General features: G+C 39.0%; 1 protein-coding gene across 1 annotated transcript; it reads right to left on the bottom strand.

The window, feature by feature from the left end:
• Positions 1-7,593: 7,593 nt before the first annotated feature.
• On the bottom strand, positions 7,594-15,701 carry lmod2b (leiomodin 2 (cardiac) b). The gene is made up of 6 exons (XM_012851321.3): positions 15,105-15,701; positions 13,946-14,434; positions 11,773-12,033; positions 11,491-11,697; positions 9,173-9,619; positions 7,594-8,431 (listed from the first exon to the last, which is right to left on the bottom strand). Exons 1-6 carry the CDS (start codon positions 15,378-15,380, stop codon positions 8,405-8,407), a joined length of 1,707 nt encoding a protein of 568 aa, XP_012706775.2. The 5' UTR covers positions 15,381-15,701; the 3' UTR covers positions 7,594-8,404.
• Between the last annotated feature and the right edge of the window lie 96 nt (positions 15,702-15,797).

Below are 15,797 nucleotides of genomic sequence, written 5' to 3' on the forward strand. Positions count from 1 at the left end.
AACTGCTTTATAGTCTTTATAACCTCGCTATCAAGCTAGGTGTTTATAGCTTAGCCATCTAGCTAGGTGTTTATAACCTAGCCACCTAGCTAGGTGTTTATAGCTTAGCCATCTAGCTAGGTGTTTATGACCTAGCCATCAAGCTAGGTGTTTATAGCTTAGCCATCTAGCTAGGTGTTTATGACCTAGCCACCTAGCTACGTGTTTATTAAAGTCCCTTAAATGATCATTTAAGGGACTTTAGTGTTTATGACCTAGCCATCAAGCTAGGTGTTTATAGCTTAGCCATCTAGCTAGGTGTTTATGACCTAGCCACCTAGCTAGGTGTTTATTAAAGTCCCTTAAATGATCATTTAAGGGACTTTAGTGTTTATGACCTAGCCACCTAGCTAGGTGTTTATAGCTTAGCCATTTAGCTAGGTGTTTATAGCTTAGCAATCTAGCTAGCTGTTTATGACCTAGCCATCTAACTAGCTGTTTATAGCTTAGCCATCTAGCTAGGTTTTAAACAGCTAAAACAAGCTTTCTTTTAGGTTCAATGTTTTCTGCCATTTCAATTGAATAACAAAATATTTTAGAATAATAAGACGGGACTTTCAAGTAAAAGGTTTGGTTTTCAAAAACCCAAAGAAAACTGTTTTAATACTAAAATCTTCAATCCACCATTTCCTTTGAAGTTAGTTTAAAATTTGTTTGCATTTGTCCTTTTCATGTTGACTATACTCCCATCAGCCAAATACAAAATGGAACATAGGTGTTAATGGTTAAATCATTGGGAAAATTTGGTGAGTCTTTGTACCTGCAAAAGTCGAATATAAAGAAGCAAAACTTCATCGTGCACGAAAAGGAGCGATCTACCAGCGCACAATTCGTACTAACATAACCTTTTTCTTTCTACTTTGACAAAAAATGTTACAGAATTTTATTTTGAAGTCTGCCAAAATATATGGTTTTATGACTATGAAGAAATGTCCACCAGCAAAAGGTTGCATTTACATTTAAATATTTAATATTTAAAGTCAACTGGCAAAAATAGAGAACCACAGTCGAAGAAATTTTAGGTGTAAATTTAAATAATTAAAATCTTTGAAAATAATGTAAAAACTAAATTATGTGGGATTTAAGTCTTTTGGAATGTACCTCTAAACCATTAAAATGCTTGACAAACAAGAAAAATAAACTGTAAATACACAGATATAACATTTGTTTCTGGGAACAAATGAAAGCATAATCAAACACAGCTTAAAAAAAATTGTTTTTTTATTTTCTTGCTTACATTTTTTTTATCATTTCTGTTGGCAGCTATTGTAGCGCTATGCCACACTCCAGGTTCACTTAGCAGCTCATGAAGTTTCAGATATTCATCTTTGCTGGCCTTAAATGACAACTATGAATTATGGGGACTTGGCATTGATCATGTGTGCTCAAGATTTTAGCTCATGGCAGCTTGTGTTGTAATGCAAATGGACCAAGTAACGGCATCTTATTCTGAATACTTGTAGCAGTCCTATGAAAAAACAAACAGGGTTCTAACAATTATAGAAAACCATAAATAATGTCCAGACCAAAAAAATAATTTGGTGTCCTTTCTTGCTGTTTTTCTTTCTTTCTTTCTTTTTGCCTGTTGGCAAAAACCAGACTGTCAGTCTTAAATCTTATGACTAAGAAAACAAAGTGCCACTTGCTTGATTAAGGTGAAGAAGTGTTAAATATACTTTGGGAATTAATGAAACAACCATATTTTTCTGTCTCTGCTTCTTTAGGAAACTGTTAAAAAAAGATGCCACCAAGTCCTGTCAAAGAGACTTGACAAGTAATGAACTCCTTAATATTGTAAACTTCAATAAAAGTTTTATCTTCATGAATATTGTTTTTTTATGTTATGTATAATGCTTTCCTTAAATGTTATTTCCTGGGAAAACCTATTATTACATATTTTGTTGCTACTGTTTTGCCTCATAATACAGGTAGAAATGGTAACTGGGAAGCACTAGCAAACCATGCACAGCATGAGGGCCCCGGCTGCTCCTCTTCACCTATAAATAGAAATTAAGTTATGAAATAAAGCTCAACAAAAATGAAAAAACCAAGTGACCTCTTTCTTAATATGTATAGACAAAATGACCTATAATGAATAAGAGTCTTCTATGAGCAGGTTATATATTTTTAGGTAACGTCTACATCAGCTGAACTTTCATCAGGCCCCTTTGCTGCAGAGCTTATAAAAGGGATTAGAGCAGGTATGGCACTTTCCACTGATGTTACACCACAGTGGTTCCACAGAGACCAACATGTAAAAGCCAAAAGCTTTTATAGAAGCAGCGCTACAATATCATTTGGGTTTCGACTCGATGTTAGCATACAGCTGGGTAATTTGAATAGTTTTATTACATAACATTCTGCACCAATTTTCCTCCTTTGGGTAATGGCTCTTTTGCAGGGTAATGGACACATTGCGGATAATGTAGCTTGCTTGTAATCCATTTTTATCTGGAAAGCAGATGGAATGCTTTTATGGACAAAAAAAAAGAACAACGAAATGTTATCTAAGATCTGCTTTCTACACGCGCACATATCAAAGGTAAGAGAAGATTAAGTTTAGGAATACTATTGTAAAATGCAAAAAAAAAAAATCTTTATACCCTTCTCGATAAATAGAATAATCTTTTATAACTACTGACCAGATTTTTGCTAAAACCACCTTGCTGTCATTCCAATTTAGCTCTTTTTACAATCCAGTATAGATACAATGTATGCTAAATTAAACATTGATTTAAATCCTAAATCTGACAGAGGTGTGAACAGTTCTGGGCTTAAAATGTGTAAATTAAACACTTTGATCCACTTCAGTAAATGAACCAAACAACAGACAACAGTAGAATAAACTGTCTGGAGTCGGCATGCCCGGCCCACGCATGTATTTTCTTTGAAGATGAAGCGCCATTTAAAGGGAAACAGTCGGGCTTTCCTGTGGAATAAGAATAATTTTAGTTTGTCAAATAAAACCCAATGAAACCTTTTTTGAGTTTCTGGTTTTTACGTGAAAAAAATCTGAAAAACGACATTTCCTGAATTTGGTGTCTTTGTGGTAATTTCAATCATGTGTAGACAAGGATCTAGGGGAATATGGTTTCTTTTATTAACATTTCACTCAACTTTGACAGAGATTGCAAAAATTGGCTCGTATATAAAAGTCGCATGGCTAAACTCGTATGTAACCCGGTGTCCTTTATCCTCATGCCAGCAAATACAATGTGGAATACCCAAAGAGAGTTGAATATTAGGTCAGCTATTAGTGAAATGACCATTTGACACACAGTTGGCACAATGGACTCATGCATTGAACAGATAGAAAAGTCAGGGGGCATGAGTTATGGCTGGTGATCTTAACAGCCTCAGTGATATCGGGTGGTTTAGGGACATTTTAGCATTTTTAAGGATGTGGTTTGGAGAATGATGCTAAAATTCTTTAGGGAACAATGAAACTTCTGTACATTTCTCAAAATGATTCTTTATGGTTGTAATTTAATCGCCGAAAGTCTGTCTTCTATGGAAGAACTTTGAAAGGACTTCCCCCCCTTTGGCGGATATGACAAACCCCTATGGTTCTGGCAGAGGAAGCTAAACTTGTGGATTGCATACAACAGCACTGTCGCTACCTACCTGCTAAAAGTCTCTTCCTGAACTCTCTGTTATTCTTTGAACAGCTGTGCAGTCAAGAAGACGGAGACTTCTGAAGACCAGGATTAGAATGGCTCAAGGAGGAAGGTTAATCTCTCTATGTTTCCAATCAAACCCTCCTCACATGTTCTCAAGGTCTCTTCCAAAGTCATAAATTCATTGTCTTCTCTCTGATTGTGTCTCTTTTTATGCTTTTCTAACCTGAGCGTCTGACCGTGCTAATACCTTTTAATGTAGTTTTTCTGATCTTGCACACCTGTCACATTCTCCAGATGTTTTGGTTTTGTTTTTACTTTTACGATTATGTTCTCGGTGTTTCCTTGTTGTTTATGTGTGTTCATTTTAGTCTTGTCATATTAGCTCATGCGTGTATAGTTTCGTAGATTATTCTTGAGCTCTATTTGTTATATTGGATGTATTTCTCTCAGTTCAGGGTTCATCTTTTTTCCTTTGGTGAGAAGGTTTCTTGTATCTTAGTTCAGCTCATCCGTGTTAATTGGTGTCCTGTCTTCAGCGTCCCTGATTACCTTCTTCCTCAGCTGCTACTTTCCTTTCATAATCACGCTGCCTTCCAGTGTCATTCTCCTCATTTCCCTCAGTATTCAGCCATCGCTCCCGGATGGATACTCCCATTAAACTGCCCATTTCTGCCTGTGACTCTGCCTATGCTTTATGTCCTGTTCTCTTCTTGTCCCATGCTCTGTAAGTTTACTTTTTCATTTAAATCCTTCAATTTATCATGCTGCTCCTGATTTCCCATTTGCCTTTTGGTTCAGCTCCTAACCCACCAATTATGACAATACCAAATTGGAAGGGTAGATGTTTAATGTTGATATCTAAAATAACAATAAAAATCCTTTTACGCTGGGAGCTCTGAGCATAGTACTAATTGTAACAACAATAATAGTAACAATAATAATAATAAAAATAACTGTTTTTTATTGCAATGCTGTAAACTCCCTTTGAAAAACTTGGAAAAATCTGGCCTTACTCAAAGGAGGTAACACATAAATATAACTGGACCTTTTTTATATATATTTTTTTTTTTTAAGGTTACAAGAGTGTCTAAAATGTTATTATTTGGAATCCATGACTGCCAAATCCTCTTGGCTTTAAATATGACGTGATAGAGGCCCATTTGTTCAGCTACTGTTTAACACCGGAATAACAAAGCAACAAGTTATTGAAGTAAGGGTTAGTTTTCATATGTTAGGAAATTGCTACAATATATTAGTTACTCACCCAAACTTGCCCATGTCCACAGACATTACAAGTGGCGTCTCTGGCATGATAAGTTAAGTGGGGCACAAAAGCCCAATACCTATTAGAACCAACAATTTTATTTATTTTTTTGTGATGCATACAACCTGACTTTGATCAATTTTAAGTGAAACAGATAAATTAACTTAAACCAACACACTAGAAAAATCCATTTTATATAAGCGAAATGCAATAAAATTTCTATACATAAAATAAAGGCTCACTCATTGTTAATTTATTGAACGGAAAAGATTTACATCAATCCTTCAATGAGCTAGCATGGACAACCAACACTAGATGGCTGCACGCTTTACGTCACAATGTAAACATAACGTGTGCATTTCCAGTATTATGATTGGACAATCCAAGCTTGGGGCCAAATGTATGAGATGCCACAGGTCACTACAAGAAACCGGAATGAAGACTCAAGTTTATCTTACCCACTATGCAAACTGAGGAGGATGGTAAGGCAGTCCATATATCTTGAAACCTTACTGTTAGAGAACCGCAGCAAAAAGGGAAAACCTTAAATCCTCAAGACTCCGTACCTACAAGTTTTGACTAGTTTTGAGCATTACCAGGGGTGCCAAAATTTGTGATGGTGCCACAATGGCTGATGTTATACAGAGGGTAAAAAAAATTTGTTGCAGGTTGTTTACAGATCTAGAGTACATTTATTTTACTAATGAACAAAAGTTATTTTAAATTTAAAGTCATGTTAAAGAATTATGAAAGTGTTTTTGAAAGAATAGCTCACAAATTGGGGTCTAATTTTTTTTTTCATTATTTATCTCTCAGGGGGAAAAAAAACGCCAACTCCAAACACATAGTATTAAGCCCCTTTAGCAAAAAAAAAAAAAAAAAAGAAACTTCAGTGAGACATCTTCTGGAGCCATTTACCAGTCTCTGGCATGTCTGAGGTAATGGGCCTCACTCCTCACTTTCAGCTGTGAGATGCTTGAGGCATTTCTTCCATAAACGACATGTTTCAAGTCAAACCCCCATGGACATCAACATCATGAATTTGACTCTGCCCCAGTCTTTTTTTTTTATTCACAGATTGTCTCATATGTTCCTCAAGCATGGTGGAACATACGGGGGATTTCATGGTTATGAGCTGGCCAGCTCATGTTACAATAAAGCATTCCCCAACCATGACACTTCCACCTTCGTGCCTCATTGTTGGTATTTATTTTCCTGTAAATGTTGGATTTGGTTTGTAGCCAACATGTCTTCAGTTATGGTGTGCAAACAATTCTGTTTTAGTTTAATTTGTCCACAAAAAAAAAAGAAAAGTCCTCCTCTTGCAGCCTGTTAGTGAAACTATGAAACAAAATAAGTTATTCTATTTGTAGCTTTGAAAAAGTTGGATAAAATTACTTTAGATTAAAAAAATCCCCAAGAATGGATTTAGCTTATTTCCTATTCTGTATGTTTGTTAATGTATGAAATAATTCTAGTCAAGGATTTGTTTAGCTTATTCCTTTGTTTTTCCTGTTTGTCTGTAATGTTTTTCTGTTCATGTGCAGCACTTTAAATTGCCTTGTTAGTCAAAATGCTATATAAATAAACGTACCTATTTTCTGTAAAGTGAGGTGGCTGACTTCATAGTCTTCTGAGACCTCCATAAAGACCTACAACCTGCTACGGTGTGCGTTCTGAAGGTCTCAGACAGCTGTTTTGATCTCACCATGGTGTTTATTTTCATGTCAACAGTGCGGAGCCTGACCCAAACTAAATGTCTGACGCTTCAGCAGGGCAAACCTCGGTCATAACGCTGATCGGGATGGTCTAAACTTGTGCATCTGATGTCATGTGCATTGGTTTTTAGAGCCTTTTTGAAGGGAAAAAATAACATTGGAGTTGTCTTAGTTTATTCCCCGCCAGAACTTGCATTCTACAGAAACATTTTAAAGGTCGTTTCTTGACCTCAAGAGTTGTTATTGCAACGTATCCATCAGGGATTCCATGGCTTGGTGTCACATGATATCTGTAGGTCATTGCTAAATTTTCTGAGAAAGAGAAATAAACAAAATAAAAAAATTGCTGAAGATAGCAGATCAAGTCCATGTAATTAGAAACACACCTTTTTAATGACGTGAAAGCACAATAAGTCTGCAATTGACGGATGAAATATATGCTCTACAAATACACTTGACATTTAAAACTCAACAGTCTTTCTTGTTGCATTATTTTTACCTATTTGAATGAATTTATTCATCTTCTTTGATTTAAGGTGCATTAAAATAATTAGAAATGTATAATTTAATGTTACATTTTAAGAGACATAATAAAGCAGCCTCTTGGCTGACGCGGGGAATATTGATATCCGCACTGATGTCACAGTGAGTGTTATTTTTTCTCTCTCTCTCTCCTTCACTAGTTCTGCGTTGCAATTTGTTCAGTCAACGTGCGCAAAAAACACGGCTTAAAAACACGCTTGTTACACGAGTGGGCGTGTGTTGTCAGCGTCTCCGAGAGGGAGAGTGCATCAGCGGCTCCTCACCAATAAGCTGACTCACTCGGAGTGACAGAAAAAAAAAAAGGGGAGAAAAAAGATCCGCCTGTGTGTGCTTCCTATACGTCCTCATAACAGCTTGTCCCCTTTTGAATAAAACTCCTCCAGTGAACCAAAGAAGACACGGACACTGCTGCAAGTAGAAGCAAATGGGTATATTTAGAAATAATTCAACCAAGTAAAGATTGTATTTACAGCCGTACAAGAAAATGGACACTTAGAAAACGTCAGTAAAAACCAGACACTTAGAGATTTCAGAATAAGAAAACCAATTTCACTTTCTACTGTGAGTGGATGCAAAAACAGCGCTTAGTCCCTTACAGATTCTTTCTATTTATCCTTTTTTGTCACACTTCAACATTTAAGATCCTCTTTTTTTTTTTTTTTTTTTTTTTTACTTATTCCAGGCTAAGATAACCTGGGCAAATACAATATTCAGTTTTCAAATCAGAATGTTATCGATTTAAGGGGTAAAGTCCATTCAAACAATCCTTGCCTGAGTTCACATTTGGACCTGATTACTGCCGACCCTTACAATTAAGAAAATCCTTAAAACAGAACCCATCTGACAACATGAAGCTGGCTAATAAACATCGAACAACAACTCATTATGCCCAAATCTGAAGACATTTAAGAACAAATTTCCCTTAAAGTCAGGTTGCCTTGGACAGCGCATTACTCTTAAGAAATTAAATCTTCATTTGGAAACCGCTTTCTGTACTTTTTCTCGTTATGTGCCTGATATCAAAATGTGTTTGATGATCTGAGACATTTAAGAGTGATATTTTGCAAAGGAGGGGAGGGGGGGGGGCATCATATCTTGAAGTCTTGAACATAATTAGAACTGAGTACAAATTTCCAGCAAAGATTTTCATTTTCTTAGCGTAAAAAAGTCCGGTTTGTCTCCTCCTCCGTCATCGCGATCATTATGATGCAGAGCGGCTCTTAGTGGAGATGATGAGGAACCTCCACCTGGAAAAATGACAGATTATGTTAGAGGACAAGAAAATGAGGCGACGGAACGATAAAGAACATTACAAGGCAGGAGGGGGGGGCACTGATTTGACTCTAGAACGGCAGCAGCGGGGCTGCTTTCAGCCGAGCTAATGTGATAAAGTGTCAAGTCTGTTGTTATCCAAGCTCCGGTGAACAGTTTCTATAAATACCTGCGCTGAGTGGATGGAATTTACCAGCTACAGCCAGAGACCCCATTATCTGAGGGCACGGATGATTTTCCACAACACTGTAACGAGCCGTGCTCCAGCTGCTGGGATGGCTAACACTCCAATCTCCATTTACTGATAAAAAAAAAAAAAAAAAGGGAAAAACTCTAAAAATATAGGCTTTTAGGTTCATAATTTGCCCCGCTAGCTATGTTTTGCAGCTTATCATCCACTTCAGGGGGGAAAATGCAGGCTGTCTGACTTTATCGTTGTCTGTGTTCTCTGTCCTAGCCTGGCGGTAAAAGCAATGTGCTCATACCAGTGCAGGCTGGTGGGCAAAAAGCCGTCTCTTTGCCCACCTACTGCTGTCCAGAGACGGATAATACCACGTCGGCCACTAGATGAATCAGACGCCACTGACTCTGTGTCATCCTCGTCTAAATTAAACTCCCCGCTTGTCCAGTTTGCCTCCTGGGAGTTTTTGCCTGCGTCTGCTTTTCACCCAATGAGCAAGTCATCTCGTTAGGATTTTTTTGCAACCACCCCTCACCCGTCTGAGGTTCCTGATGCTGCTGCCGCGGATGGACTCCATCAGCTGGTCGTGGGCGGACCTCATCGGCGTGGAGGGCCTGCTGCCGCCCTCCTCCCCCCGCCTCTCTGTCGCCACGGGTCTCAGGGCGTTCTTGAGCTCCTTGAGGATGCAGCCCGTCTCCTCTTTCCCCTTGCCCCTCTTCCCCTTCTTCCCCTTCGCTTTGGCCGCCTTCTTGCTGCCCGCCTCGTGGGCCCTGATGACCTCCGCGATCATCCTCGTAGGCTTCTTCTTCTCCTGTTGGGGCGGGAGAACCGGAGGAAGAGGAGGAGGAGGCGGTGGAGGAGGCGGCGGCGGAGGAGGAGGCGGCGGTGGTGCAGGGGGGGTCTGCTTTTTAGCCAGGTCGTTTCGGGGAAGCTTGGGGGAGGACCAAGGGGAACTGTAGGGGGATGAACTTGGTGTGCCTCGCTTTTGAAAAGAAAACGCACACACAAGGAGTAAATTAATGGAGAAAAATGCAAGATAGAAACATGTTTAGGTGTAAACGTATAAATGTGCGATGTGCTGCTAAAAGGTAGTGACAAAAAACCCTTAGGAACCTGAATCTTTGCACACATTAAAGTCATTTTGTTTCATAGTTTCACTGATAGACGTTAAAGTCGAAAGCTGTTTGAAGCTTGTGAATAAATGTGAAAGCATCTCTTGAAGCAAATCATCTTATTCCGCTAGTTTAGAACTCAGCGAGCTTTCAAATGATCCATAATTAGTTCATTATCCTTTAAAAATGTAAATAGTTTGAGACGTGTTGGACAAGTGCCCACAGCTTCCCGCCAAATTAGAGAAATTAAACGGTATCTTCTCTGATTTTAAATCCCCTCCTAAAGCCTCCCTTTCACCCCAGGTCTTTGACACCTTGTGTGATGTTGGTTTTAGCTTATTTTTCTATTAGTCGTTGTAGTTCACTTTCAAGCTGTTTTATATATTGCTTTAGGACAGGGCTGTTATTTCTGTGTTGAGCATTTTTTTTTATACTGTTCTCATTTTAAAGAATGCATTTCTTGTTTTTAACTTATTCTAACGTTGGTCCTGCGTGGGTTGTTTTAAAGTACCTCATAAATAACGTTAGATTGGATTGGGCTGGATTCCCCTGTGGTTGTCTGGAACTCTTCAGTCGCAGAGTTGGGTGAACAAAAGATTAAATTTTCGGTGCACTATTTAAGATGTTCTTTTAACTGTGGTCATCGGAGCCTGAACACTAAAAAGCAGCTCAATCAGGTTGTCAAAGCTTGATCCCCCTGGCCATGATTTGGTTGGGGTATACAGTTGTCTGGGTCAACCTACAATTATTCACCTATTTCTTCAGGTTTTAGCAAAGTTCACCTCAGCACACCTGAGCGACTGTCTTTGGGAGTATTTATTGTCTTTGTGTCTAAGATAGCAGACTCATCCAAGTCTGAAGAGAATCCCTCCTTGCTTAGTTTTCTCCCACAAATGTCAGCCAGGTTAAATATAAGATGAATTACATGTGAACCCCTTCACTTTATCCAACTTATATTTTGCATATTAGTTTACCTGGAGCATTTTTCTTTCAGTTGCCAGTTTTATGGTCATTTATGCTATGTCTTTGTTTTTTTACTGGACTAATATTTAAATTGTTTCTGTGTAATCAGTGATTGGTTAAATCTTCACTATGTTAAGGTTTGGTTCCAACCTAATTATTCAGTGTCAGTATTGAAGGGTGAGGATTGTGATTCTCAAAAAAAAAAAAAAAAAAAAAAACGTTATATATTGCACAATCCACACTCCACACTCCACAGATCATGCAACACTATTGCTATCAGGGCTAAATTTATAGTCTGGTAAACTCAAGAGAATTATTTTTCTGTCTGAAGGTTTCAAAAATTGTAATTGGATTGCAAATAATATTACATCCATTTATCTAACCAAGATAACCAATGTATAGATTCTGTTCAAATGATCACTTTAATTTATCTTTAACTTTTTTCGATGGATGGACTTGACTTTTTTCAGCTGGATTTTAAGCTAAGCTATAAAGGTTTTAATTGGCTTTCATTGTGAATGATTGGATTTAAAGTAACATAAATTAAATAGAACCAAACCAAATCGAATGAAGTGAATTGAATCTGACCAAATTAACCAGCCCTGGTTGTATTACAGTTGGATTGAATCGGGCTGTATTCGGTGGGATTCTGAACTGAACTTGGGTGTGTTGGACTGGCCTGTAATTTCATTGTATTGTAAGTAGTTGGAGGGAATGGAGTTTAAATGAATTGACCTTAGCTGACTTATGTCCAGCTGTCTGAAGCTAAGATACTTACCAGGGCAGAGGTTCTTGGGTTGATAGCTCCATCTTGCGCTCCCTGTTGCTGTTGCCTCTGCTCCTGCAGCCGTTTCTGCCTCTGGCGGTCCTGGTTTCTGGTCAGTATTCCAGTCATGCTCATTCTGGGACCGGGAAGGTTAAACTGGTAACCCAGCTTGATCAAAGTGTGGTTTTCCCTCAGAATCTTCACCATCTCCATTTCCACCTGTAGCAGGTTGTGGCAGTTAACGGTAATGTTGGACACCACAGTCAAACATCCTCTACTGAGACGGAAACCAACCTGTCCTCCACACATGTGCCGCTGGTTGTGAAAGCGAAGCTCAGTCAGGGTGTTGTTGCCTGGAAGTGCTTGGACCAACGCCATCACGCCCTTCCCGCTCACATAGTTGGACTCGATGTTCAGACTGATGATGGATGCGTTCTCCCTCAACATCTTAGCAATGGCCACAGCAACGTGGTCATCAGCCCGGGTGTTTGCCAGACTGAAGACTCGCACGTGGCTGTTGGCTGTCAGTGCTTCAGCAAATCGAATAAGAGTTTCCTGCAAAAGCAATAACATTTAAACAGAGACTCCTGAACAAAGAGTTTTATTTCTTAAACCATTACCTTGGCACCAAATCTTGTAAACTCAACTTTTATTTAATTTCCAGTCACAACAGATGTCAGACAATATACATATCATTTCATGACCTCTGATTCTGAAAATAAGCTAGCATAGAATTGGCAAAGATTAATCAATCAACTTGATTTGTTTGTGGCTTTTGCAGCAGTTTGCAAGACTTCACTACTGGGTTTCAGGCACCCTGGGCTGCCTTCTTCGTCTGCTTTCCATGCACCCCACCCCTGATGGTGCAAATCAAGGTATGACACCCTGGAGTACAGAGCCATGTTATCCATATGAATTCTCCCTATGTTGGTTCTCTAGACTTTCTGGAGGTCTTTCAAACCTTGGCTGCTTTTTCCCTCATTTTGTTACAATCCTTAGGTGTTTGTCTTTTGAGATTCCTTTGGGAATTCTTTGCTGTTTTTTTATGTTTTCTAGTTGCTGCCATTTTAGTTCATATAATTGTTGGTTAGGTTCTTAGTTCGTTCTTGTGTTCTTCTATATTTTGTATTATTTCAGTTAGATTTCTTCAGTGTGTTTTCCCTCTTCAGGTCCCACACTTCCCCCTTCAGCTCCTCTGTCTTCATTAGTATCAGCTGTTCCTCAACTCCACCTGATTGCTCTCACCAGTTTCCAGTACGCCTTTCTCCACACGCCCTCTGAATGGAAGCTACCTGGTTTTCGTTACTCATTGCTGGTTTTGTCCGTTGATTTCCCGCTCTCCGTTGCTCTGCCTGTGCTTCATTGTGAGTTTTATTTTTGTTTAAACCTGATCCCTTCACTGCTCTGCATTTCAGGCCTGCCTAAACTGAATCATGACATCTTTCTACACCTGCATCAGCATCGAACTTCAAGCTGGGCTTGTTGGATTGAGATTTCTGCTTTTAAATCATACAATGAAGAGACAAAAGGTAAGCTGTTGGCTATTTATGGTGAACATGTAAATACTTGTTTGTCTGTTGTTACATCTTGACTTTTGAATTACTCGGGAATAAAATCATTCCCAGTCTGTCACAAGGAAGGTTTTCTTTCTTAAAGTGTATGAAAAATCCTAGAAATAGTACAGTATTGTTCAACTGCTTTATTTTCAAAGATTTTTGGGACAAAACTCTTCCTCTTTTGGCTTCAAGCTGTCAACCTACAACATTTTTAATTTATGCTCCACAGTGCTTTATCATCATCTGTTATATTTGCTGGAACACAGAAATACATTTAAATGAATAGCAGAAAACCAGAAGAAGCTTTGATTAATTACCTTTTAAAAAGATAATTTAAGTCAGGCTTCTTGGGAGCAAAGTAAATAGAAAGTAGGGATGTTTTGAGACTTTTGAACAGTACCATTCATACACTCAGCTGAGGATAATTTTCTAGGGAAAAGGTAGAAAAATCAAATATGTATGTATTTGTTAGTAACATGGAGATGTAAAAACTTTAAATGTATGTTGAAAAAACATTACTGGATTAATAAAATGCATCAGCTGCTTTCAGAGGGAAAAAGACAACTGCCAACACAATGGTCACTGGTTGAAAAGTCAGACAAAATGTGACACTTGTTTGCTGATCATGTGAAGCATAAATTATGCGTGCAATCTTGAATTTGTTTATTCCTCTTCCAATGTAATTCACTAACTTTTCACTTAAAAAAATTGCATCCTTTTTCTAAACTTATTAAACAAGTATAAAAATTCAGAATGGACAAATCTGCCTTTGCAGTTTTTAAGCCTGCAAATGGGAATATTCATTGGGTTTTCCACCTTTTTTAACTCATGAATTATCTTAAAATCCCTGTAGATGCTCAAATTAGCAATACAAATGTGTCTTCATTAAAAAGGAGAGAAAATTATGTTACCTGTTTGATGTCATCGATGTTGTTCAGATTCACCTCAGTGAGTTCGGAGTCATTATTGAGAACTCGTTGCAAAGCATCGTCAACAACTGTAGGGTTTCCACTGGAGTTTGGGTCAACTGGTGGTGGAGGTGGAGGTGGAGGAGGAGGAGTCCGCCTGATAGGCTCCACCTTCTGAGGCCTTAGGAGTGTTGGTTCAACCACCTGGGTTGTCAATAGACTTGAATCTGTCGGGGGTGTAGAATTTGATCTATCGTCTTGTTTGTCCTCTTCCATTTCATCATCGTCATCATCATCTTCTTCTGTTACAGGCTCCTCTTCCTCGCTTTCCTCCTCTTCTTCTTCATCTTCATCACTGTCTTCCTCTCTGGGATCTTCCTCCATAGAATTCTCCGACTTTTTGCTCTCCTTTTCATTCTCATCATGTTTTTCCTCCTCCTCTTCACTGTCCTCTTGGGTCAGACACTCGTCATCGTCTTCTTGTTCTTCATCCTGTGTTTTGACAAAACGATTAAACGCTTGGAATGGTAGACCGTAGGTTTGAATAAGGACGATGTTTAGGCTCAACAAGCACAAAGTGTTTAAGGCTAAATTATCTGACGTATCACTTGTCTAAGCTCTCACTGTGCTGAGAGAACAGATTTCCCCTGACAGATTTGTTCTATTTTTGCTTTCTTTGTCACATTCAGTTGCAACCAGATACACACATGCACTATATAAAAAGACACATGACTTTATTTTCTGATTGTCTGACAGTAAATCATGCTAAACCTTTATTGTTTTAGGTGCACTAAAGTTAATGCTGTTGCCCAAATGCCAGAATAATGAGATTTTTTTCATATCATTCTTCAAAATCAGAACTTTAGCCTTAGCCTTGTTGTCCTCAAGCCACTTTGTAACGGGTTTGGTGGTATGCTTTTGTCCATTTGGAAGTCCATTTGTACCAAAGCTTTCAAATTGTCCTGGGATGTTCCTTAGATATTTTTCATAAAATGCTGAATGCGTTCGCAAACTGAAATTTTGCTTATGTTGCTTTTGTGGCAATGGCTTCTTCATCACTGAATGGCATTTCAGCACAAGTCAGCCCTAAGAGGTTTGACTACATATTAAAAGCAGAACAAATAATTCATTACTGACAACCAGCTGTGACTGCTTCTCTTACCAGTTTGGGACTTCCTCCTGCTATCTCGTTCTCCAGAAGTTTACGGGTCTCATTTTCCCAGTACTTCATGAGGGCCTCTCTGCTGAACGTGCCCGTCGGGGTCTTGTCTGTCTGATCTCTCTGTCTGAGTCCAATGGGCACGTTGGCGTCGGGATCAATGTCCACCAACTCCTTTTCCAGCTCAGCCAGCTCCTCCGGGCTGAGTGATGCCAAGAGCTCATCCTCGTCGACATCTTCATATTTACTCAGCTCTCGACGATAACCGAAACAACTCATGGCCAAATCCTGATCAGCAGTCAGAGATTCACCGGTTGTTAATGAGGCTATGATCTAGCGTGTATCCCAGAAGGAAGAGGTTTGGATAAAGGGACTCAAACAAAACATAAGGTTCACCATAAGGCTTGGGGAGATCTATGAAGACCTCTGCAAAGTTAGATTAAAGATCGGTTGATCCATGCCAGGAGGAGATGTTTCCACAAATTGTGTCCAGTCAAAAAGTAGTCCTGATGAAAATCGACTCCAGTCTGAACTGGACTCCTCCTGGCTGACGGACTTTATGTAATGGTGTGTGTGTGTGTGTGTGTGTGTGTGTGTCTCAGTGTCCTCTCCTTCCTAATCTCGCCAGCTGCTGTTTAGGCTTTAAGAGGGGGGGATCAGAGGGGAACGTACCAACGTGTGGGCCCCATGATGCAG

Source organism: Fundulus heteroclitus, chromosome 17 (genome assembly GCF_011125445.2).
Source record: "Fundulus heteroclitus isolate FHET01 chromosome 17, MU-UCD_Fhet_4.1, whole genome shotgun sequence".
NCBI classification, from domain to species: Eukaryota; Metazoa; Chordata; class Actinopteri; order Cyprinodontiformes; family Fundulidae; genus Fundulus; species Fundulus heteroclitus.

Excerpts from the sequence above, each read along its gene's own strand:
- lmod2b (XM_012851321.3), bottom strand. The coding sequence starts at position 15,380 with ATGAGTTGTTTCGGTTATCGTCGAGAGCTGAGTAAATATGAAGATGTC. Across the intron at positions 12,034-13,945 it reads ACATCGATGACATCAAACAG|GAAACTCTTATTCGATTTGC; the intron begins GTAACATAATTT and ends TTGCTTTTGCAG. Across the intron at positions 9,620-11,490 it reads ACCCAAGAACCTCTGCCCTG|CGAGGCACACCAAGTTCATC; the intron begins GTAAGTATCTTA and ends TCTTTTCAAAAG.